The following is a 25809-nucleotide window of genomic DNA, read 5'->3' as shown; positions in this document are numbered from 1 at the left end:
GCTATAAGACAGCTAAGACTTATCCTTCCCGAAGCAGTTATGTTTGCTTGAGAAAGCACACGTAACTTGCTAAGCATCTTGAGTTTCTGTTAGCAGAGCAAGGAAATGCATATTATGTTACTTGCTTCATTGTTGCATCCTTTTTGTAAGTCTCAAGGCTTCTGTTAGACCAGTAAGAACTCTGGTGACCAGTAAATCCCTCGGGATATTTGTGTACTGCAAAACATGTTGATTCTGACAAATCACTAAATTTTTCTTCTTTTACTTCCTGTAGCTTTGGGAACTCTTTTATAAATTGAGGTTTGTGTATACCTACATTGCTCCTTGGCAGATCACATGGGGATCTGCCTTCCATGCTTTTGCCCAGCCCTTTGCTGTGCCACGTATCCTTTGAAAATGCAGACTTTTTCCTGAAGTCATGTATTTATAACTTCTGAATGTTGCATTATAATGGATTATGTATTATGGGCTGAATCTACTGAACAAACAGGTTTGTCTAGTGAGTATTTATGAAAAACTGCACACTCTCTGCCTTGCTACAGTGCTATTAATTGTACAGTATCAGATAGGGTAAGAATAGAATCCTGACATAAGAATCATAGAGCAGGAGTTACTTAATTCTGAAAATGACACAGCTTTTCTTCTGACAGTCATTCCCTTTTTTTCAACTGTCACTGTGATTTTAGTTCTTGAGTTTTTGCATTTTAAGCTTCTGTAGGCTAGTTTGAATGGACCATTGAGTTAGTATTCTCTGTAGAAATTTGAGAAAGCGAATGACCACCATGTCTAGTGCCAAATTTTCACTCACTTCTGTTTTTAAAAACAAAAATAATCTCCTTATTGCTGGAGGTAACTGTAAAGATACTTTGCATAAAAATTCTTTGAGCTCTTGTTTTGCTCTTAACTGGTGTTGCTGTCTATTTTGGGTACTATCACAGAAGCTTGAAGAAAAAGCAGTTGTTTCTTTGTTTTCCTTAATGCAGTTATCATACAGATTCTGCAATGTTGTTTGTCCAAGCAGCTGTGTCAGCTTTCTTCTCTACTCCACTGAATCCTTTTCTGGGAAGTGCAATATTCATCACTTCGTATGCCAGGCCTGTCAAATTCTGGGAAAGAGATTACAAGTAGGTGAAATAAGACCTTGAAAGTTTGTCCTTTGTTTTTAATAATGTAGCTATGGCTAGATGTGCTGGTTTGGTTTTTTTGTTGTATGTTTAGTTGTTGGGGTTTTTTTTTTCTGCAAGTGCTGCTATTTTTTTCCCCAGAGAAAACTAGCACTGCAAGTTTTCAGTGAACTTGTTTCTGAAATACTGTAGCAGCTGGTTTTTAAACTAGCAACATTTGCTTTATCTTTGTAAGTAATTTCTACTTAGAGCTATGCCATTCTGGTAATTGTTTTGAATATAAAAATTATGATATTGTAATGTGCAATTTTAATCAGAAAGTGAATTGATACACAGAAAGGTTTTGAGGGGGCAGTTTATAACTATATTTGACCTGTGTTCATTATTGCTCCATATCCTGTCACAGTTAAAACTGGCTAACCTCAATACAAAAATATTTAAAGTAAATCTTTTTTTATCAGGGTGGGACCGGTATAATCCAACATGAAAAATCTTTTACTACCTTTCTGTCATTTATTTGTCTGAAGTCTGCTGTTGCTGATGGAGTATCAGACCAGTAAAATGTTAGATAAACAGCACAGATAGTTCTGGTATTTCTGGAGAATTAATTTTTCATTTCACTACTTGATTGCTGTTTTTTCCTTCTAACACTTGGACAGTTTAAATACAATGTTCCAAATCTTACATTAAAGAGTTAAAGTTGTAACTTTAGCCAATGAAATAATACTTTTCTGAAAATTGCCCTTTCAGTAAAGTCTACTGGAACGTTAGCTGTGCTGATGTAATTGGTTTTAAGTTTACTTGTGACAAAGTTTTATGGTATCTATCAAAAATGTATATGCTTACATCTAAAGGTAAAGGTCATTCTATGGACAAACTTTATTAGATATTGGATTATAGTGCTGTTACAGACAGGAAATACTTTTATGTATGAGAAGAACAGCACATTTGCATATAAAATAAGTTTAAAGTAACTTTATGAAACTATTTCACTGTGATTATTTTTTTTTACAATGTTTATTCTGTTAGTAGTTCCTTCCCTTCAATTTTCTTACAGTAATACATTGTATGAAGTATGCTTTATTTTATTTTCAGCACAAAGCGTGTGGATCATTCAAATACAAGACTGGCTTCGCAGCTGGATCGAAATCCAGGTAGCTTTCCTTAGTCTGATTTTAATGGTTTCTTTTTTTGGAGGGGAAGAGTTTGGATAGATAGTGCTTTCTTTTTCAAATGTAAATGGCTTTCACAGGATTTTTGTAGAATTTATGATCAGTTTGCCCTCTGATCTTCTCCGGCATTCCTGTTGTTCTGTCTAGTGTTTTCTCCTCCATAATCTCCTGCTTTATTCTTTAGTCTCTCCTATAAGCTTTTTTGTTTTCCCCCTTACCTTTGTGTGTGCCTGCTTTACTACTTTATAATTGGAGTATGCATTAAGCTGTTTTGCTTCTTACTCTTAAGTAATTGAAAAAAGCCAAATGCTCTTTGAAGGTGTCTCAATGTCATGGTGATGAGATCAGTACAACAGTCATTACTGAGATGCTTCTGTGCTCATTTGGTTTTGTGCGTCATTACGTGGAATACATTCATTGGAGATGTGTGAGTGGAACTGAGGGAATATTTTGGAAAATGAAGGAGTGACTAAGAAGGAAAAAAAAAACTGGTTGAAAATACTAAATGTCACTTACCACTCATTTGGAATAGTTGTCCCTTAAAAAAAAAGAGGGTGTGGGGCATGGAGCATGACCTTGAAACAATGTTGCTGTTAAAAAAAATTGTAGGATTTAATGTGAAATGATAATTGACATTCAAGCTTGATGATTTTCTGTGGGTTCAGATAATAATCCAAATCCAATCTTCTGCAGGTTCAGATGATAACAACCTGAATTCAATCTTCTATGAACATTTAACCCGTTCCCTTCAGCACAGCCTGTGTGGTGACTTGCTTTTGGGTCGGTGGGGAAACTATAGTACTGGGGACTGCTTCATCCTAGCCTCTGACTACCTCAATGCACTAGTACACCTTATAGAGATAGGAAATGGCTTGGTCACCTTCCAGCTGAGAGGGCTTGAATTCAGAGGTGAGTATGTTATACTTCCTTAACTGTCTCTACTAAAAAGTGGACTTCTGCTTTAGAAACTTTTAAGGTTTTTTTCAGTTCCATCCTGAAAATTGCTTTGAAAATGGGCCACAGGGCCTCTTTATGCCCATGTCACTTGTGAGGAAAACTAGCTTGCTCTAGCAGGGTTCATGCCAAGTCTTTCTTCCCATTTTAGTGCAACATGGCTACCATAATTGATTCTTAAGAGACACGTAACTAAAACGTGATCTTCAATAATAAATTAAGCCAGGGGGCCGGCGCGTGGATGCAGTGGCAGGCAGCCATCTGTGGCTGCTTGGTTTCCCCCCCAGCCCCCGGCAGGGGGGTTCTGTAAATACCAGGGGCCGGATTGAGGACGCTGGGGGGCTGTATCCAGCCCGCGGGCCGTAGTTTGAGGACCGCTGAATTAAGTTATCCAAATCTTCTGTGTTCATTGGCAGATTGTTCACTTGGTGTTACAGAAATGTAATTGAAGATGGGTTGGGTTCTAAACACTTAAACATAAGATAACGTTAAAGCAATTGTAAAAAGTGTCCAACTCTTTCCTCCGTTTTCTACTAAGGAACTTATTGCCAGCAACGAGAAGTAGAGGCCATCACTGAAGGTGTAGAGGAAGATGAAGGTTTTTGTTGCTGTGAACCAGGCCACCTTCCTCACATGCTTTCCTTTAATGCTGCCTTTGGGCAGCGTTGGCTGGCTTGGGAAGTGCTTGTGACAAAGTATGTTCTGGAGGGTTACAGCATCACTGACAACAGTGCAGCTTCCATGCTTCAAGTCTTTGATCTCCGTAAAATTCTCACCACTTACTATGTGAAGGTATGATTCAGATCAGTACAGTCCTTGGGGGGAGGTAGGCTGGATTACATCTGGGAACTGCTTAATGCCTTGAACTTCTAATGTCTTTCATGCAAGGATCATAGAATGTGGTATATACTATAGATGTATGAACACCCTTGTCAACAAAGGGCAGTTTGCTGTACTGATGGATACTTGATACTCTGGTGCATGAGCAGGACAATGACCCTGTAGTTGAGAACAGAGAGGGGACACCTTCCTGCTGAAGCTGGAGTAGAAGTTTGGAAGCTTTTACCCAGATGCAATAGCTGTGTTGTAAATGAAAAGTTAAATAAACTGTGTTTCTTTAGGAGAAAGCCAAGCTGCTTCAGTCTTTTAAAAGCTGTCCAAACCTATCTTTGTTTTTAAATAAAATAATAAAGAAAAAAGCCTTCAAACCCTCCCCTGTAGTTGTAAGAGGACTCTAGGCCTTGGAACCCTTCAGATACATCAGTTTCGTAATTGGGATCTTTCATAAGCTTCGTAAGTTTCATAACCCTCTTTTAGACAGCTGAAAACTTCCAGGTTGAAATACTTTCAAGATACTTATTCACACACATGTGCAAGTTGTTGTGCTCCCCCGAACACAGGGGTGTTAAACTGTCTTGTCTTTTATCTAGCATTTTAATTCTTTAGAAACTCAATATCTAAGCCTCCATGTTAACTAGATAAAAATTTCTATGTATTTGTTTGGGTTTTGAAAAATTAGTGAGCTCTGTCTTATCCTTTTTTCTTTTCCTTATTCCTGCAGTACATACTTCAGAAATCTTGACAGTTTTTGAAAAATATGCATGTATACAAACCCACGTATGTGTTCTGTGCAAATGTTTTGCATCTGTGAGCTAAATAAATGGTACTGTATATCAGTTTCCTACATTACCAGGAAAATAATGCAAATGAATACAAACAAGTGAGATTGCTGACTTGTTGCAATACTGACTCATACCTTTAACTACTGCTGTTTCAGGGAATCATCTATTATGTCACAACATCCCCCAAGCTAGAGGAATGGTTGGCAAATGAGACGATGCAGGAAGGACTGCGGTTGTGCACAGACCGCAATTATGTTGATGTAGACCCAACATTTAACCCCAATATCGATGAGGATTATGACCATCGTCTAGCAGGGATCTCAAGAGAGAGTTTCTGTATGATCTATTTGAACTGGATAGAATATTGCTGTTCTCGCAGAGAAAAGGTAAGGAGGACATGTGAGGAAAGCAGTTTACCATTCTAGGATGGCCTCATTTTTTTTTTCTCCCTGTTGGTTTGCCTTACAGGCTGGTTTAATACTGATTTCTAAAATAGATTTGTAACTGAAATATTTTTTAGTTACTGCTTTTGATCTTCTGCTCCTGAGATGTGAATTTAAACAAATTCTGTAAGTAGTGTATGATCTAACCTGTTTAGTAATCAATTTTCATTTACTGGCCTAAATGAATCAGTAGAATCTTAGTCAGATACGTATCTACATACAGAAGGGTGTGTTTATAGAATTGAAGTTTTGTGCTTAGATGCCAGGGCTTACAAATCAGCCCTAACTTAATCAAAAAAAAACCCCAAAACAAATACCTGTTGTCGGCTTTTAAGCCTTGACTACTTCTTTCTTAGTGGTCATACTACTCTATTCCTTTGGACCACTGGAATTGTTGGCTTGGAAAAAGATCATCCTATATTTAAACATTCATCCCTTCTCCAAGGCCTTCTACCTTTTTAAATAGAAACATTAGTATGTTTGTAGGGGAAAGCCTTGACTTACTGTGTACAAAAAAGCCCTGTATGTGTCTATTAGAGAGACAGAAATGTAATTGGAATTTGTTTTTAATGAAGTTTCTGAGACTTCAGAATTCGGTTTCAATTTGGAGGTAATAGATCAATTAAAAGACCATTTTAACAGGAGTAAGATGTAAAGTATTTTGCAGTGAAGTGACACACAGCCAAAGAAAATTGTTTCTCTCGAAGTCACAATCTTGTGAAATATTTTGTGTAGATATTGAGAATTGGGTTTAATCACTTGAATGAATGATGCTGTTATCTAGGGCATTGTATATCCTGTACAGCTACTACTGGCTGTGAGCAGAGGGTGATTTCCTCCCCCCACCCCCGAATAAAGCTATAGTCCAGGGAAGTTTTCAGTTAACTGAGAATTATATACTCGTAACCAGGAAGTGGAGAATCCACTTTGTTTGCTGAAAATATTTTTGTTTTAACCTCATAATTTTGCTAATTAACTGTTTGAATGAAAGATACACAGTATGGATGAGGAACATCGCATACATCTGTTTAGCTTACAGTTTGTCTTACTTCAAGTATAGTATGCATGTGTCTGCCTCTACAAGTATTCTATGTACTTGCAAAACTTTTAAAAATAATTCCTATGGAAAGTCTGAGAAAAAGTAACTGGTGTGGTACATACATACACATGCTTGAGTTTACGTACTTTTGTATGTTTGGGTCTTGTTACTCCTTCTGGCAGAATGGGATTTCTGTGGCAATTTCTTTGCTCCATTCACCTGACTTTTATTTTTTTGTTTGTTTGTTATTACAAGCCACTGGATTCAAGTAAAGAGTCACCCCTGGTGACATTGTGTTACGGACTGTGTGTTCTGGGGCGGAGAGCGTTGGGAACAGCTTCACATCATATGTCTAGGTAATGAGATGTTGTGATGAGCTTCCCTTCCTCAAAATCTCTCTGGGTTCCTAGGTTAGGTGTTAGATGAGTGCCTCTTCATAAAAGAAACAGATATTTAATGTCATCTTTCCTTAAATGTAGATATGCTATGTAACTTGTCTTCATTATAACAGCTAGGGAAATGTAACCAAACAACAGGAAATGAGGGAGAACTTCATTCTGAGCATTTTGTTTTATTGAACTAATGCAAGGTGAGAATTCTGGTGTGAGTAAGGACCAGTTATAACTGATCAAAAAACCCAAGAACTGGTTTAGTTCTAAAAGTAAGCTTCATCTCCTGCTCCAAGTATGTGTCCTATATGGAAACAGGGGGAAGAAGAGGACAGATTCTTAAAATGAAGAACACACACGTCTTGATGGAAGTTAGGCCAGACCACTGTGATGGGTTTCACAGTCTAATGGAGTCTGTGGCAAGCAGTTGCGTACAGATCTTCTTCAGCTCAACTCTTGTCATCATATGGCAACTTCTTTCTTGCAGGCTGACAGCCTCAACTTACTTCAGAAAGCCAATGTAAAATATTGGGTTTTTTTTCAGGAAATCACAAGGTGATGGTTTTTAAAAAAATAAATAAATAAAAAGAAGCCTAATTTGATGTGGAAGCTATCGGTCATCTGGGTGCTGACTGTAAAACCTGTCCTACTTGGCTTTCAGGGAAACTGACTAATTCTTCTAAGTACCAGCTAATTGCCCCCTTAAGGTCTTGCCAGATGTGCAGTTGCAAGAGTGATCAGAGCATATCTGATTTTTCACTCTTACCTTAGCTTAGTAAAAGAAACAATGCCTTTTAAGCATGAGGAAGTTGTCAAGTTTTTTATTCCGCACAACTGAAGCTACGTACCTTCCTTAACTGGTCCGTTGTGCTGTTACATTGCCTGAAACATTTTCTCTTTAAAAAAACTTCAGAATGTAGTCAGGCATTCCTCACAATGCTCCTGGTTAATTTAGTCTGTGTAAATAGTCTGCTGCACATATGGTTTCTTCATTACCTGTGCAGTGCACATAGACATCTAGTGTCCAGGCTTTGCTGACACACATGTCCTTACTCATATGTTCTTTTCTCCCTGTATTATCTTGTAAGCTATCTTTATAGAGAAGAATTATGTTACTTTCTCTACAACTTGACAAGCAGAAAATACCAATGATGATGATAATTGTGGATATGTTTGTATTTCTGTTAATATTTGGGCTGTTTTCCTGCTCTCCCCCCCCCCCCCCTCCTTTTTTTCTCTCTTCCCTCTCCGCCCGCCCCCCGCCTTTCCCCCATCAACAGTAATCTGGAATCCTTCCTGTATGGCCTGCATGCCCTATTTAAGGGTGACTTCCGTATATCTTCAATTAGAGATGAATGGATCTTTGCTGACATGGAGTTGCTGAGGAAAGTAGTGGTTCCTGGAATACGGATGTCACTTAAGCTACATCAGGTGCGAGATTACACAGGAAGATGTGTCCAGTCCCCCTTATTTCTGTGCATTTGTTATTTAAAAATAAGTGCCTGGGAGAAAGAAAAAGGAAGAGCACAAAACGGCACGTGATTGATGTGGACAGCTGAAAATGAGGGAATATCCTGTATTATCCTTTATTTTCTTGTAACTTGCATGGAAAGTTATGTAGAGGAGAAGGGAATGCAGTTTATGCTCAGAGCTTGACAGTTACATCAATTGTAGATCAGAGAACCCTGTTTCATACCCATCTAGAAGTAATTCCCTTATGAACAGCCTCTCTTAATATTTTCCCTTCCTTTCCCCTCCTCACATGTTTGTAATTGGCTTAAAAGGTTATCATGCCATTTGAAGCTGTACAGCTCTCTTTTCCAATGGGAGCGGTTTTTCTTGTTGTTTTAGCTTTGAAGTGTTGTAATGACAGACACTTTGGCATTGCTCATTGATCCCATCAGTAAGGTTTCACGTGAGAATGAGAAGGTTGATTTTCTAGAAGCTAAAATTGGGGTTGGTCTTCATAGTGAACTTGAGGGTAAAGATGAGCAATCTCAAATTCTGACTGGTGTGTCTTATTAACTAAGTTCAGCAAGTACGAAAAAGCATGTGCTGAGTGATAAGCACTCTGTGAAGGGCGGGAAAGTGTTGGAACTCTAGAAAAACAGATTGCTTGAAAATCGTATTAAGTAGGCAGATCTTTAGTTGTACTTTTTTAATAATAGTTTCTTTTTTTGCCTTCATTACAGAATCTAGAAGTCCCCCAAAGGTAGCAGTGACTGAATCAGCTCTTTTGTGTAACACAAACTCCCTGGATTTAGCAGAATGTGTATGTTAGGAGTACATGTAGTGAAGTAGAATAATTACAAAGTGATTGTTGAAACCAGTAGAAGTACCACTTCAGCAGTTCTCAAGTGTTCTCAGTATATTTGGGTATACTGTGCAGAATGGGCTTGAATTAAGTCAGAGAATGAAAAATGAGAAAAATACAAATATCTCTAACAACAGAAAAAATCTGAATGTGATTATATTAATCTATAAAAGGTGATTTATATTCACTTGCAGTGCAGTAGCATATCCAGGCTTCAGCCAGCATTAGAAATTTAGCTATTAACCACTATCCCTTTTTTAATCAGGAAGTAGTGTGACCTTATACTGAATTGAACTTGCAAATTTTGTGTTTGACTGGTAGTAATGTAAGCTGTGTGATAGTTATCTGATGCTGAAATAGTCTGTTATCGAGTATTAATGTGACCTTTTTAATAGGAAATACAGATAAACCTTACTGGCTTTCTTCTTATCGCTTTGTTATGTGATGCAGTCTCAGTGAATAATCAGTGCTTTACTTAAGTGCTTTCTACAGTTGGAGACTTGTGAATAAGCAAAGAAGCTAAAACTAAGATGCTTCTGCAGGCAGTATAAATACAAGTTTAGTGTAATACTCAACCAGAAATTTACTTGACTCAATAATAAGCAGGTCTTTCCAATTCTTTTGTTTAGGTTAAAAGAAGCATCAAACACAAGCAAACAGAACTATTCTGTTTGAAAAGAGGTCATCTTTAACAGTATTCTTTAGTCTGTATCTAATATTTTTTTATGTCTAGTTTTTGCATAATGTGCTGAACCTTTCAGGAGTTTGAAGTGTGAAATGTTAGGCGTAACTGTGTGTAAAAATCAGAAATGTTAATCATATCTTACTGAACCATGTGTTCTTGGACACAGGATCACTTCACTTCTCCGGATGAATATGATGATCCTTCTGTCCTTTACGAAGCCATAACAACCCATGAAGAAAATCTAGTTATAGCACATGAAGGGGACCCTGCTTGGCGGAGTGCAGTTCTTTCCAATTCTCCCTCCCTCCTTGCTCTGCGTCACGTGATGGATGATGGCACCAATGAATATAAAATCATTATGCTGAATAAGCGGTATCTCAGTTTCAGGGTCATTAAGGTAAGCTTTGTGCACATTTCACAATGTGATAGTGTGTTGTGGTTTATTTTAATAACTATACCAAACTGCTACTTCAACTCAAATCACTATATTTTTGTCACTGATCTGTTATTGCTAGGGCTGCTGCTTCTCATATAGTGGAAGTATTTAATCAGACCATCGGTTCCTTACTTAAAATACTTTACTCCTCATTCCATTCTTAGATTTGCTTTATTCTCACGGTTGCAGCCTGTGTCCATAAGTTCAGCCTTTAGAAGAAGTGACTAAGAATGCTTGCAGTTCTGCAGTGCAATTATTACATACACTTGTGAAGGCCCAGGTATAGCAAAGCAGTCATCACACACTCACTGTTTGACGCAGCCTTTCTACTTGGCCTTTGCAGGTGAATAAGGAGTGTGTGCGTGGCCTGTGGGCAGGACAACAGCAAGAGCTTGTCTTCCTGCGTAATCGTAATCCAGAAAGAGGAAGTATCCAAAATGCAAAGCAAGCTCTGAGGAACATGATCAACTCCTCTTGTGACCAGCCAATTGGATACCCAATCTACGTCTCACCTTTGACTACTTCCTACTCAGATAGTCATGAACAGCTGAAGGAGATTCTTGGGGGAGCTATCAGCTTAGGAAACATCAGAAACTTCATAGTGTCTACATGGCACAGGTGAGCTGAGGAAATGAGTTCTCGTTAGTGTGCGTTCATGCTCTGATTCCATTAACTAGTCTCATACATACCCAACACAGCATAATTTATAGTATTCAGTCACATGAAAGTCACGGCTCATATATTGTTATTTCAGGTGCATCTGTAGCATATGGCAACTGCTTTGGTACAGGATTAATCTTCAAGGCATATAAGTAATATGCTAAAACCTATGTAAATGAGAGCTCAGAAAAAACAGAACAAAGTCTAGGTGCAAGAACTATGACTTTAGTTCTTACTTTGTGTCTGATAATGAAAGACAAGGCAACTTTTGTATTATTTTTTTTCAGTACCATCACTTTTTGCAGTCTATAATACCATCTTCACAGAATCAGGATTATTTGGTTGCAATTCTGTCTGGCAAATATTTAGCATGCAAGTGCCGATATTAATGTTGTTAAGGTATGCTCATACAGAGCATAACGCAGGCTTTAGCTGTTCAGAATTTCGTGAGTGTTTATAAATACCCTGTATGTCAGAGCTAGAACAAGTAACTGGAGTAATAATAATACAATCCTCCCTCTTCCACATGACCCCTTGGTCACCCAGTACAAACTCTGGCTGTGCTGTATTTTATAGGCCACGAGAACTTTTGCTGCACATCTGGCCCCTTATGACTGTGGCCCCAAAAGCGGTAGTGGCAGCTGTATGTGGTATTTCAAAAAGTGCATCCCAGTTCTTGCCGGTTACAGGAGCTGGTGCTGTAGTTGAAACAGTCCTGTAGCTGTTCTGATGGTTACGTTTACACTTGGACATCTACAGCACATCAAAGCAGAAAGTGCTGCTTCACCCCAGAATGTCACGCTTACTGTAGTCTGTGGTGTTGGTCTTCTGTTGTCATGTGCTTGTCCAGCACATGGAGAGGAAGTGAAAGTGGAAAGAAGGGCGAAGGTGTGACACAGAACGGTATTTGGATCCAAGCTGTATATGTTTCCGGATTCTGGATTTCGAGGGCAAATGAAATTAGAAAGGAATACTCAGTGTATTTGAGTGTGACAGAAGGAAAAAATAATAAAAAATCGGAGTTGAAGGGAGGAGTAGTGTTCTGGGTTTTGTATCTATCTGAAGCTTATTAATGCAAAGAATGTGGTGAAAAGCCTGTATGTAGTTACATACACTGGAAAATATTGGCAAACCTACTGTCTGAATATTCAAAATTCACACAAGAATATGTGATTCAAATAATTGCAATAGGTGCTTCAAACAACTGTGAATACATTACTGAAGGTAACAAGAAAATACATTAAAAAAACCAAAACTGAACAAACAAAAAAACCCCAACAAACATCCTTTTGCTGGTCATCTGTATAGATAAAGATTCTGCAGCATAAGAATACACTTGACTGGGGTGTTAAGGAGTATAAATTTTACTAAATTGTTGCAAAATAACCAGGATGTTCTACCAGCATTTTATACTTAGAATTTTATCATTTTAATTGTACTTAGAGGTGGCATAATTTTTCAAAAACTGTTTTATATGAGCATTTGACTTACCATAAATGTTACTTGAATAGGTGTCATGAAGAAAAGCGCAATCTCTTAGAAAACAGCATTTGTGTTTGCAGAGCATATTCTGAGAAAATAGTCAAGTTTTATCTGATTTTAGGGAATGCTGTGGACTGGGCTGAGTAAAGCCTTTTGCTGTCATCATAAGGCATTTCTTAGAATCCTGACTTCATGTGTCAATTGCATTTTGTTACCAGACTAAGGAAAGGCTGCGGAGCTGGCTGCAATAGTGGTGGAAATATTGAAGATTCAGATGTTGGAGGTGGAGCTTCTTGCACAAGTAACAATGCAACTATCAATGAGTCGCAGAGCAGCGTGTCGCAAGGAGGAGGGAATGCAACTACAGGGCAGGGACCTGGAGCAGTACAGCATCCTCCTGTTGCAGCTCATCCGACAGCTCTTCCTGCAGCTCATCCACCAACTCATCCCTCCACTCTGGGTAAAGTTAAAATACAACAAAGCAACAATTTTGTACAAGTATAATCCTATAGCCACTTTGGATCAGGCCTAAGTTAAAAGGAAAAGCAAACAAAAGTGACTTGATTATGTAGTGTTAACTACTGTATTTGTCTTAAACTACAGTGCTGTTTTATGCAATGCAAGGTTCGCAGGGATTTGAGCAATAAGGTTATAGTTGTGCTGGCAAAATAGGTTAAATAACTTTTTATAATGCATCTCTCCAGACTGGATCTTCTTGTTTCTGTCATATTGTCTGCAAATGATAAACTTGTCATTTTTTGTGAATGTCTTGATATTTCAGATTTATACAGTGGAATAGCTTCTCTATTTCCGTAGTACTTTGGCTGAATCCTATCCAAGAGTCCGTAGCGATCTGTACTTAGGAGGTGATAAACAGTAAAGCTGAGAAAAAGCTTTCCAAACACTGCCTTTACTCACAAAGAATATAAAATTGTATGTAGTTGAATGAACTTTTTTTACACAACATAATTAGGTTTATCAGCTGTGGAGAGGTACCTGCAAGTACTTAGTACAGGAAAAGCAATGACACAAGTGCTCATAAACTCTTAAAGTGGAAAACAGGAATTAGTTTTTCTATTAAGTTTTTCTGAACTTGTTTAAAAACAGCTTTTGTTCTAAGAAACTTTCTGATTCAATCTTTGAACATGCAGTCAAGTATATTAAGAAAGAATATTTAGCATTTTGGAACATGGACATCTCTACCTGCTTTAATGCCTGTATGGGAAACTGAAGCGTTAATATTAAGAGACAAGTTGTTAATGTGGCAAGAGCAAGGCTACAGCATTTTTCAAGCTACTTGTCTTGCATGGATTGTGGATTGAACAAAATATGAAATTCCTAGATAAGATGAATGGAATGTCTTTGAATGCTCTGCTATATGAAATGCAACAGATCTTATGCAATACAGCTGTTTCAGATGTTGTTGACTAGACTTATCAGTTTTGTATCCAAGAGATAAAACAGTTGCGTGTCGGCAATTTAATGTGTGTGGGAGGCTTTATCGAACTCTCCTGATTGTGTATCTTTTACTTTTAGGCACAAGTCACAGCTCTCACTCTGTGCAGTCAAGCCTTGTCAGACATTCCCCTGCCCGTGCCTCAGTAGCTAGCCATTCATCTTATTGCTACGGCAGTCGTCATTCATCTCTTCGCACATCCACAACAGGCTTTGTGCCTTGTCGGCGCTCTTCCACCAGTCAGATATCCCTTCGTAACCTCCCATCATCCATCCAATCCCGCCTATCTATGGTGAACCAAATGGAACCTACTGGCCAGACTGGGGTCAGCGCGCAGCATGGACTGCCCTCTTCTAGCAGCTCCAGCCAAAGCATCCCAGCCTGTAAACAGCATGCCCTTGTGGGCTTTCTAGGGACAGAAGGAGGGAGTAATGCGACTGAAACTCAGTCAGGTGGTAATGCAAGCCCTGCAAATCAAATGCAAGCCAAAAAGGATGACGTTATTTACAGAATCCAGGTGAATAGTCCAGAAGAACGAGTTCAACTTATGCTTCCACATGCTTTTGTTAGCGTTGCCTTGTATGTTGTTGAAACCACTGTGTCTCAGTATACAACCATTGTGCAGTTACACTTGGGGAATTAATATGAGGAGAAGGTTTCTGGACAACCAGCTTTTCTGCGTGCTTAATGTCCCTGTTCACATTAGTTATCTGTTTTGCTGTAGTGCAGCTTAGAGAATGTCAGCTAAACTCGTTTCCACTTCATACTTAATTTTGCCTTTGTTCATTGCAACACGTGAAGCTAAACAGCTTAATTTGCAGGCCAGAAAACAGCTAGCTTTTTTCTTTTAAACCACGTAGACTTTCCACAAAAGTAAGTTTAAAAATTACTCACTTTAATTTTTATATGTATTTATCCATTTTCATATGAATGTATTCTTTGGTTATTGCCACAAGTCTGGGTTTACTGAGCAGCAAACAGTACAGCATTGATTAACTTAATCATGGCAGCCTTACTCATTTTGTCAAAATCCAGAAATTTGTGTTCTTGCTCTTCTAGCTTTTATTAGCCCCACGTACATGTGTTTGGCAGTATATTAGTGGGAAACTTCAAGAAATCTATGTAATAGGATAGATCATAACAAACATGATTTCATTTCTGGTATATGTCATTTTAGAGTAATCCTTAGTAAACTGCATCATAGTGGGCAAGAGTTAACAAATCCATTTTGCAGTTCTGTGCTTAATAGCTTTTGTCTGCAGGCAAGGGCCCTCTTATGAAACTGTTTAGTTCCTCTGTGTGAGGAGGATACAGGCGAAGTTGGCCTGTGCCCTTGGATAGTGGACATTACGTGGCTCTCTCTGTCCTTAAATAGGAAGAAGTTTTCAGGAGTTTTCTCCTGCTGCCCCTGTGGAAACGCCAGTTTACTTAAAAACACAAGTGGGTCTCAACTAACTACGTTAGTTATCTACTGATAAATAGTTCTTCAGTCCAATAGTAAATTCTCCAAGACCACGTTTCTTCAGATGTTTTGTAAGAAATGATGAGCTGGTTTTAACAGCTCATTATCACTTAACTCTTCCCTGCTACTGGACCATGGTGCTGCCTGTGCTTATGTTGTCAGCTCCTCAGACCCTGCCATGAGCCAGTGTGACTGAAAGAAGGGGTGGGAAAGGGAACCAGAGCTGCTGCTTGAAACAGCTGTGAACTGGTATATTGCCAGCTGTGCCTGAGACCACAGCCCAATTTCCAAATTCTGTGTTGCTCAGGCTTTTTGCTGGCTTGGCGCTTGAGTTTCCAATATTGAAGTTGGTCAGAAATCTGTTTCTATGGGTTAAGTTCTCTGGAAGTATGCAAAAGGTTACAGTTTATCTGTTTCTTTTAAACTTTGGCTGAACTAACAGTCAAAACTCAATTCCTACTTATAGTTAATGGATCCCAGTCAAGTACTGGAAGGGATCAACGTGTCAAAAAGGAAAGAGCTGCAGTGGCCAGATGAGGTGATACGGCTAAAAGCTGGAAGAAACAGCTGGAAAGACTGGAGTCCTCAGGAAGGCATGGAAGGCCATGTAAGTTTTGCTTGTTGTTGACAAGCTAATTTTAAGAAAGACAGTGTCTTGATTCTGTGGCAGTCTGCCTGGATGTCAAGGCCAAAGATGTAGTAGTAAGTTGGATCAGCAACTGTCCTCAAATTCACTGTTGCTGGCAGACTAGGTCTGGAATCCTAATTTGAAGCAGAGGGCTATTTCTGAAGCAGTAATCAAAAAAAGATGCAGGAAGATGATACAAATGTTGTCAACCACCTCTCCTTCCTTGCCTTCTTCCAGCTCTTGTCATGAGGTCTCAGGCATTACACTCATTCATCCAGCCTTCATTTTCCTTTCCTTAAACTGTCAATCCTTGAGCACAAGCGAAAGGTCAGTCTACCAATGAGTCCTTAATAGACTGGTTAACAGTACTTTTTTAAATTATTCTGATGAAAACAGAGCCAAGTAAGATTGTCTTTAGACGTCTTTGTTATGTAACAGGCATGTGATGAGTGTTTCCTTTAAGAAGGAAATCTTCTCTAACTAAAACTTGTGGAAGCCTATGACTTAAAACTCCATCTCCCTTTTCCCCAGGGGCTTTATATCTGCATCTTATAAAAATTAACTACATTAGAAAACTTATTTTCCAATCTAGGCTCTCTAAAAGGAGGAAAAAAATCCAGCTGTGTCTTTGAGGCCTTTTGGTTTTTACCAAGCCATACATTTTTTAATTTTTATTTTTTATTGTGTTTTTTAAACCTTTGTCTCTGTGAAAATGCTCCAGTGAGTATTCTTTCGGTGATAAATAGTAAAAGGAAGAGTCACTGGCATTCTCTGCACTGCTTCATCAAATACAGCTGTATTTTCACTTGGAATATGTCAGTTCTGACAGTTCATAAGAATTTGCTTTGATTAACTGCTTACTTCAATTGGAGGTGTTATTTATAAATCTGACTCAGGGGCTGGATTTTGCTGTCTGAAAGTCCATACTACTGTGGATGTATGTGCAAACTTCAGGTAAGAAATGGGAATATGCTGATAAGACAGCATATGCCAAATCTGCCTTGATGTTATATGCATGTGAAGGAAGGGCCCTGGAAATAAATTTCTTGCACAAATAATCATATAACAGTTGATGGCCCACAATATTATTCTTAAGATAACGGGGTTACCTTGTAGGTAACACCTAGGAGTAGAATGCTGTTGTAAACATTCATGGTTATGTTGTGTTTAGATGTTACACATCTGGAATTTCATTGTTAATATTGCAATTCAAACATGTTGTAAAGATGGTGAAAGTAAAGGGTTATATTAAAACATGTCCTGTTGCCTGGTATCAATGGACAGGTGTTTTTCAGGAGTTTGAGAGTGTGTTTTGCAAGTTGCAGCATGCTGACATGCAGTGATTGATGTTGCAGAAAGATTAAAACAAGAGGATTTGAAGGTCAGAGTAAGCTGCTGTTCTGAATGCTTCTCATCTATTTTTGGTACACTGGCAGGTTTTCTTAGAAGAACATCTCTTAACCCAAGAAGAAAGGGGGAAAGCACCAGATCATCTGGTGTGATTAGGAGGAAAGGATTTAAATTGACACAGTTTCCACTGCCTGCTTCAGCTGCCTTTGGTTTAAATATACTAGTATCAGTAAAGCTGTTAGTCTTCCCTTCCTGATCCTGCAGCTGCTGTCCTTTCTGCAGACAAGCAGAAATGATACTTACCCGCTGAGATGCGGCTCATCAAGCAGTTTACCAGCCAAAGCCTTATGTCAGTGCTCTCGGTATGAGGTTCAGCACTCAGTTGTTTAAAACTTTTCTACTACATAGAAAAAAGCATGTTTCCTAACTTTGACTTTTATTTTGCTAAATATACAGTACAGTATATATAGTACACAAAGGCATTATAGGGTTTCTCCACGGAGATGAAATTTAGTAATCCTCTTTGTATGGCAGCCATTTTTTCCCAGACTTTAAGATTAAGGTATATTCTCTATTATCTTGCTGTGATACCTGACACTGGCATGCGGAAGAACCTTTTTCCCCCTCAAGAGATTCTTACCACCTCTTGACTATCTAGTGATGTAATTTTGCATGTTACTAGTCATGGGCATCAAAAAAATGCCAATCATGATAGAAGAGATGGTAGAACTTGAGTGTGAGGGGGGTGGTTGCAGAGAGTTATGATCTATGTACAGCTTTTACTTATACACAGTTTTTAAGGGGCCACAACATTGATGCCTTTGGAGTCAGCCTTTAGCTATCTCTAAGGCACTGGTTTGAAGTTGGACAGCCAAGATGTAGTACTTGGACTTTACTGGGAAATGTTTCATGTGTCTGGGGCCTGACTCCAGCCTGACAGCATCAAAAGTTTACTTGGACAGACTAATGACATGAACAGACTGCTTAAATACCGTGCTGTTGTATCAAATAGGGGAACTGAAGGTTTCATGCTTCCCTGGCTGAAATGCTCTCCCCGTGGATGCCGTGCAGATCTCATGCAGTGGGCAAAGCTGAATCTTCTTTACCCAGTGTTAGACAAATTGGCAGCTGTCAGCTGGGTATAGTAAGAATTAAGGGGGGTCTCTTGGATGTGTTTTTGGAACATGTAGATTACTTGTGGTTTTCTGTCCTTCTCTTCCTACCTGTATCTTTAGAACTCTTGAACACTGTACTGTCCTGGACTTTGTAAAATTAATTTTGTTTGCTTTTTACCTTGCCTTGAATTTCGGTTTCTTTTCCCACAACTGGCAAATTTGAGGTAATTCTATTTCTGTGGAGCTAGCAATACTTAAAAACCATGTTACTAGAGCATCCTTGTGTTCCTTTGGGGCACCCAGGAGTTAAGGGTGTATTTTTATGGAGGCAGCTGCGCAGACGTATGCAAACTCATATAAGGGCCTAGGGAAAAGGTCTGATGGTCAATATCAGGTGGGATCCTTGGAAGCAGCAGACCGAAGTACATGAATTCTGTAGATCTAAACTAATATGGGACAGTAGTTTGGCAGTTTCTAGAAACCCTTCCTCTTTGTAATATTTTATCTTTTAAAATTATCTTTGAATAATTTGATTTAAAAGATCAACCTTGAATTTACAGCAAGCAGCGAACAATGATAGGACAAGGGTTTTGACTTGGAGACAGCTTACACCTAACTTCTGATAAACTACGTTTCTTTGCTATTATGTGTTACACAGAATGGGTATTTTAGCCTTTTACAGCTAGAGCATGAAAATATCCCAAATCTGTACATGCACACTTTTTTCAATTGTTAACTCACTTTGCATGAACTGTTTGGTTCTGATTTGGGTCAAGTTACTTGTTCCTGCTGAAATCAAATCAAAGGCTGGCTGTTCTCAGGTAAGCTGCAGATCTCCAGCAAGACTGAGTAGTTGATCTGTGTGTATGCTGTCACAGAAAACCAAGCAGCTCAGTCAGTATGGCACTTATGTTACTGCTCCTTTTGCCCTGTAAGGGTCTTGAATTATCAGCCACAACTTTGATATGGCAGCTTTCCCTATGGAACTTACATTTTATTATAAATGTTTTTTTTTTCCCCTCAGGTGATTCACCGCTGGGTGCCTTGCAGCAGAGATCCAAGTAGTCGGTCCCATATAGATAAAACCATCCTGCTGGTTCAAATTGAAGATAAATATGTTGCTGTTGTTGAAACTGGAGTCCTTGAACTTGGGGCTGAAGTGTAAATCTCTGAGACTGAAACTTCCCCTTCTCCAATGGTTCAGAAGAGAGAAGGGTCCAGAAGAAGCAGCTCCCAGGACATGAAACTTCGGTCCAGTTGCAGGAGAGGACTTGAAACACAGATTTGTCCAAGTCCCTTTACCCAAATAAGCAAGTGTAAGAAATTTTTTTAAGTTGTTAGCTGCTGAAGAAACATTTGCATGAAGGATAGATTTGTTGAGACATATCTTTTTGTTTATAAATTTTGTTTATGCATTGCATAATGCTTTAAATCACAAACTTTTCAGTTCTAAGATCAGAGCACCTCATATTTTTCTAATTGTTTTGCCAAAAAATACCATGTCTTGTCACAGAGTGTGTGGAATTCATCCACCTTATTTTAAAGAAATTGACTACAAACCTTCAGTTTGGTGAAACAGTGTAAGGGTTTTCGATGTGGCAAGAAGAGACTGAACAGATGTATAGATTCTTATTCCTTAATGAGCTAAACATTAATGAGAACTGCACTAATTTTTTTACAGCAATGCACTAAAACAACCCTGAGATTGCTGAGAACATTTATTTATATATATAAATATAAGTATATAAAATACCATTATTTAAATTGCCTTTGGGATTAATCCCCTCCCTCTCCATATACATGTTGATGGTAAGGGCTGTGCCATGGGTTTGGTTCTATGTTCTGTATTTCGTACAAGTGCATTTGCTGCATCCTCTTTACAATAAATGGTAAAATAACAAATACATAGAAAAGCACCTGAGTATCCCTGTGCTACATCAGCCTATTGTGGTGGCAGTGGTACCCCAAATCTGTACAACACATCTAGCTTTAAAGTGGACCCTGATCTACTACTACCTTTCATCTGTCCTCCCTTCGCTAGCGGTAGCTACTTTGCTTCTTTACACCCAGAGCTGGCTACTATGTTGTTTCTTTGGCTCATCTCTGGCAGAGACAGTTGTTTGAGTTTTGTAGGGGGAGATGCAGGTCCATGATTACTTTGTAGATGCTTGCAAGTTGGTGTTTTTTTTTATTCCATCAATTTATAAACTAAAAACAGCAACAACAAAACCCCCAAAGACAAAACAAAAAAAAACTCAAACAAAAACTTGACTTCAGCTTTTAAAGAGCTTTTGTAGAAGGCACAGCCCTAAACTTGTATCACCTTTACCACCTTGCCTTTTCTTTCCCTTTAGTCTTCATTCTTTTCTATGACTTGAATTTTATTTTCTGTGATTATATATTCTATGTAAGTGTAATTTGAGTATTTATAACTGTGAAGTTGAATTATTCATGTGTTACATATCCTAGGTTTTATTGTATTTTTTTTTAAAGTGTGTATTCAGGGAAACAAGTAACTCAGAACTATCATGGGAGTGTGAGAGGGAAACTGGTTTGTTCTTGACTTGCAGTTCCTATGACTCACTTCTCTTAATCCGTAAGAAAAAACATGTACCTGTTGTGATTGTTTCCTGTTTCTGACCTGTAATTATATAGGACTCTGTGGGGAAACTGCACACAGTCCTAGCTTTTGGGAGCAGCCATCTTCTTCCCAGTCACCTCTGCTTCTTTGTGTAACGTAACCAGAAGAGACTTCTGATATACCACAGAGGTTATTGTAATTTTTTTCTCTGACATCAGAGAAACCTTGTCCATTATGTACCTAGCGTAAGAGTGAAATTATATGGAATGAGGAAAAAAAACAAAGGAAGAAACAGCTACCTAAGAAATACGGTATTCCGACTCAAATCACTATGGCATCTAGCCGTGAAAGGGTAAGTCTGTGCCTGGTAGCTGGTCAATTCTAGATACCGTTCCTGGTGAACTATACCAGGACCTTGCTTACATCGTGTACTATGCAAACTTGTACTGGAAGTACTGTGCATCTTACAGTTGCATATTGCTATTTGGTTTATGTATATGCAGTCCCATTTAATCTTGGTATAAATGCACAGTTCTGGATCTGCCACTGTTGAAATAATTTTGCTGTGCCACATAGTTTATCATGTGCGCACATAATAGCGTAGCTCAATTCATCTCCTGCATATCTGAAAATGTGGTACAGTAGACGAACCTTCCTCAGCAGTCTGGTAATGTTGCTGTCGGGAACAAAGAAAATGTGTAAGTTTTGAATTGAAGATGTTTTAGTTAAGGTTTTATTTTTTGTCCTTCCCTTCAGGTAATTACAGGGTTTCCTTTATCCCTAGGAATATTGCTTCATTTTAGGAAGAGGAATTTGAAAATAGGCCCCCATTTGATATTAATTACACAAGTTTGTTTTTTCTTGAGGTAAACAACTGAAAAACAAAATACATAGGTTTTGAATTATGTTTGTGGGTGTTTTTTTAAACCTGACTGAAGCAACTTTTCAGTATGTAACACTGGCTCTGAATAATCTTTCACTCTCTTCAGGGCAAGATAATGACTATGTCCGTTGCTGGTAGTAGACATGATAGGATTTAATAGCTTGTTAACATAAAAATTCTAGAGAATATGTTACTGCCTGGAATTGGATCAACAAACAGCAGATGGGGAAGAAAGGCTTATTTTAAGGGGAAAAGAGGACTGATGGATCTTTCTATTTGTTTTTAATCTTAAGGCTTTTTGTAGGTTGCCTTCAGGAGATGGATTTCAGTATGGCCAGTTAGCAGGTTAATGATACCTTCTTTCAGATATTCAGCAAACACCTGTTGTGAAGCCATTCATGTAGTGCCCATATATATTCCAGATCTGCTCCACAGAAGCCACCTAGCTCAAATTTCACTCTTCCACAAGGCTTTGGAAAATTGGTTTAAAGTTTTCCTGTGTTCTGAACTCTTAAGATTCATATATGATTGTATGTTAGTTTGTGCAAAGTTTGTGTCGTGGTTTCCACTGTGCAAGTGATAAAACTGTGTTTGTGTTTTCCTACCTCCACACAGGGTGGATCTGTCCACGGAAACATCTGTTCTAAATGGAGATAATTTCATCTTTTCTTTTCTTTGGCCTTTTTCTTGGTGCGTAATATTTTTTTTTCTCCTGCTGCGAGTATGGAAAAGATGGGTATTTTCAAATTAATCCTGTCAGTCCAGATTGAGTTCAGCATAGAGCAGATTTTTTTAAATCTTTCTAAGCTTTCATGAAAACCCATTATAGATGAGTGCTTTAACTCTGTCCACTTGCATTGTGTGATACTCTTTTGTCATAAGAACATTCCAGTTAAGTCCTGTTGTTTTAGCTTCCAGATAGACCCTGATCTATTTTGTTTCTCTCAGATTTCTTTAAAGGTGGTATTTACGCATACATACGTAAGGACTTACTGCTCCCTGAAATAAATACTCTTACTACAGAAAAATGGTTGAAAACTCCACTAATCAGTTTATGTTCATTGCTAAAAATGGCTGCTACTTTATTTTTTAAAACCTCTTCCCATTTCACCTCCCTGTAAAATCTTTTAAAATGTTCTGATTAAAACAAAGCAAGTCCGAAAATCTATGTGACACCACTGATGACACCTAGACTTCTGTGCCACTTGCACTGTGTGGTACCTGTGATGAGTGCTGGGGATCTCTCATGATTCAGTTTTTGTGAAATGACTTCAGAGTTGGTGGAGCAAGTGGGGAGGTAACGATGATTTTCAGAGGTAAGTCCATGCAGGTTGGTGGAATGGTCCTACAGCCACTTTACCTGGGATGTTGGCATGTTTCTGAGTGGTGATCTCTGTTTTCTGGTCAGCTGTGTAGTTCATCACCAGGCACTCCTTACCCCCATGTTCACAGTTCCTTTAGGAGCTGAAGAAGTCTTCAAGAAGCCTAGATGACTGGTGAGGTGAAAGATGAAGACTTGTGGCACAGGTCCATGCCCTTGGCTGTTTGGCAAGTGGCCGTTAAGCTTTGTCTGGACTTGGGTGAGGGAGGAGAAGAGATTCCTTACAATTGGATTCAACTTTAGATTGTTTCTCTGATAACGCACACACCACCACACCACCCGGGAGTGCAGATAGAATGACACTGCTTTAAGGATCTTTCCCAGTTACAGAACTCTCCGTTTGCAAAATGAAGGAGGGTAGATTGCATTTTTTACCATTGACAGTACTACTCAAATATTACTCAATTTACATTGGATTTGGTGTTATACCACCACAGGTTTCATGTACTTAATTTTATTAAGGAATTTTATACCTATTATATAGGCATCTATTCTTGTCTGGCTTGCTATTTGATAATCTAATGCAGTACATCCAGTGGCGCTGGAGTCTTTCAGAAATTATACTGGTAATTACTGGTGCCTTAGTAAAAATGTGGGTACATAACACCTTGGTGGAAAGTAAAGCATGTGGCTTGTTTCACCCCAGCATGATGTGCATATTTCCAAAAAGGTGGTTAAGATGGCTGCTCCAAAAGATTTTTGGTAATATACATACATCACTCGGTCACAAACATCTGAATATAAGCAATGACTTCTGGTATGTACAGTTTGAATAGATAATCCCAGTACACCTAGTCCACAATTCTGAAAGATGGCGATCAAGTAGCTGGATATGTTAACTCATCACACAGACACCCCAAGAGCTGGACAATAAGCTGCTGGTTAGGAAATGGAGGGAGAACAGAGCATAAACAAGAGGATGGCTTTGGTTTTTAATGGACAATGGAAATATATATTGCCTCTACCAGCAAATGGATACCTTGCCAGGGATAGGGATATATGTACCTGCGTGTCTGTGAGTGTGTATGTGTCTGCGTGTGTTATTGGAAACAGCCTGTAAATATTGTAGCTGTTTAAATTGGAAAAGGCAGAGGGTTTTTTGCAACATGTTGCAGCAAAAGGACAGTATTGACAGTGGACAAACACTGAGAAATAAAACTTTTTTCACTTGTCATTTATTGCACTACTGTATTCTTTCAAGATGTCATTCTCACAGATTCCCTGTAATGACTTTTTTACTCAAATCGCCCTTTAATGAAGGATTCTTTTATTTTAAAATCATTTCTTATGTAGCTGTAGTAGTAGAAAGATGAGCCTTGGGTATTCCTATTTTACTGCCAGCATTATACCTGTTATCACACTCTTACATAAATAAGAGTGCCATGTGTCCTCTTCTACCGTTAAATTGTTTTTCTCTTGTCTGTGAAAGCATTTTCGGTATGTATGATAATTTCCCTTCTTTCTGAATCTCTTTCAAAACACAGACCACTACTTTACTGTTTTTATGCTCAGTAATTTTCCATTCTTCATACTTCCCAGGGAAATATTTTACCTAGTGTGGTTTAATTGGTGATTAAAAGTTAGAAATCTTAACTTTCTGCTGTCTGTGATCTGGTAGCCAAGTGCAGCACTGTGTAAAGTCCTGATGGATGCTGTGCTTACATGAAGCACTTATTGATACAAGATTATTGATATTAATTTTAAAATACTCAGCTGCTGTCTAGATACTGTCTCAAGTTTCTTCAGCTAGTACAGAGAATTACAGCATCATCTTGTCTGAGTTAGAACATCAACTACAAAAATGATGGTGATTTATTCATTGGACAGCTCTGGGTATTTCAGATTAAAGATTGGATCTTTCCTTTTTTTAAAAAAAAAAAAAAAATCAGTGTTTTTCATGTCCTGGTAACTTGATTCTGTTTGCCTGTACTAGATGTGGTGAGTTGCCCAACAGCTGCTCCAGGCCTGCCTTTATGGATGATAGAGGAGGCTATGAATATATAACAAGTGTTCTTAGGGAAAAACAAGTCCTTTTTCTTAAAAAAAGCTACTGCCTCTCTGTCAAGAGAGCAGCAGGTCTGTGGCTGATGTAGTTACAGGAAGCAGCTGCTCTTCCAGCTGTATTTAATAGTGACAATGTCAAAAAAGGCCACAAGCAACACTTCAGGCATGATGCAGGGGTAACAAGAAAAGGGGTTTGCACTGCAGTTAGTGTTAGCCCAAGGATTGCAGCCGGTAAAAAGGGGGGGTATAGAGCCCCCAGTTCGTGGTTCAGGTCTATTTACCAGTTTATGTTGCCTGAGAGGAGCCCAGTTCCCTTGCTCCAGGACTGTGTCCATGTCAGCCGCTGTCTGGCAACTGCGAGCAGGACCTTTGCTTCAGCAACGTGCGCCTGGTCTGTGCCAGCGTACCACCTCTCACCTGGCTCCCTCGGAATGCCCCAGGTGCTTGTAGCACCATCCTGTGAATCGGCTTTTACCTGAAAAATAATTTCTGTGTGGAAAGATGGTAACGGGTTCCAGCAGCGCCTTGCCACCTTTACTTCTGAGCGTCTCTTAGGCGTATTTTCCCTCTTGGCGCGATGAGGTTAACCGGCTTTTGCTGTGCCCTCCGAGGAAGGCTGGGGTTCCCGG

General features: G+C 38.8%; 1 protein-coding gene across 9 annotated transcripts in view; it reads left to right on the top strand.

Moving 5' to 3' along the window:
• PCNX1 (pecanex 1) overlaps nucleotides 1-24350 on the top strand; it is a 92159-nt gene extending 67809 nt beyond the window's left edge. For 8 of the 9 annotated variants that reach the window (XM_037395982.1, XM_037395980.1, XM_037395984.1 and 5 more), the window contains 14 exons: nucleotides 275-383; nucleotides 995-1124; nucleotides 2220-2278; nucleotides 2990-3205; nucleotides 3789-4042; nucleotides 5028-5258; nucleotides 6610-6710; nucleotides 8024-8174; nucleotides 9909-10139; nucleotides 10522-10796; nucleotides 12539-12780; nucleotides 13857-14293; nucleotides 15705-15845; nucleotides 19356-24350. In XM_037395982.1, the coding sequence (XP_037251879.1) occupies nucleotides 275-383; nucleotides 995-1124; nucleotides 2220-2278; nucleotides 2990-3205; nucleotides 3789-4042; nucleotides 5028-5258; nucleotides 6610-6710; nucleotides 8024-8174; nucleotides 9909-10139; nucleotides 10522-10796; nucleotides 12539-12780; nucleotides 13857-14293; nucleotides 15705-15845; nucleotides 19356-19496 (2718 nt within the window). In that variant the 3' untranslated portion in view covers nucleotides 19497-24350. The remainder of the gene's footprint in view (nucleotides 1-274; nucleotides 384-994; nucleotides 1125-2219; nucleotides 2279-2989; nucleotides 3206-3788; nucleotides 4043-5027; nucleotides 5259-6609; nucleotides 6711-8023; nucleotides 8175-9908; nucleotides 10140-10521; nucleotides 10797-12538; nucleotides 12781-13856; nucleotides 14294-15704; nucleotides 15846-19355) is intronic. The other variant, XM_037395987.1, reaches the window with a different exon arrangement.
• Nucleotides 24351-25809: the final 1459 nt, after the last annotated feature.

Source organism: Falco rusticolus, chromosome 7 (assembly GCF_015220075.1).
Source record: "Falco rusticolus isolate bFalRus1 chromosome 7, bFalRus1.pri, whole genome shotgun sequence".
Taxonomy (NCBI): domain Eukaryota; kingdom Metazoa; phylum Chordata; class Aves; order Falconiformes; family Falconidae; genus Falco; species Falco rusticolus.
The sequence above is the reverse complement of the archived record's forward strand: the minus strand, read 5'-3'. Positions and strand labels throughout refer to the sequence as shown.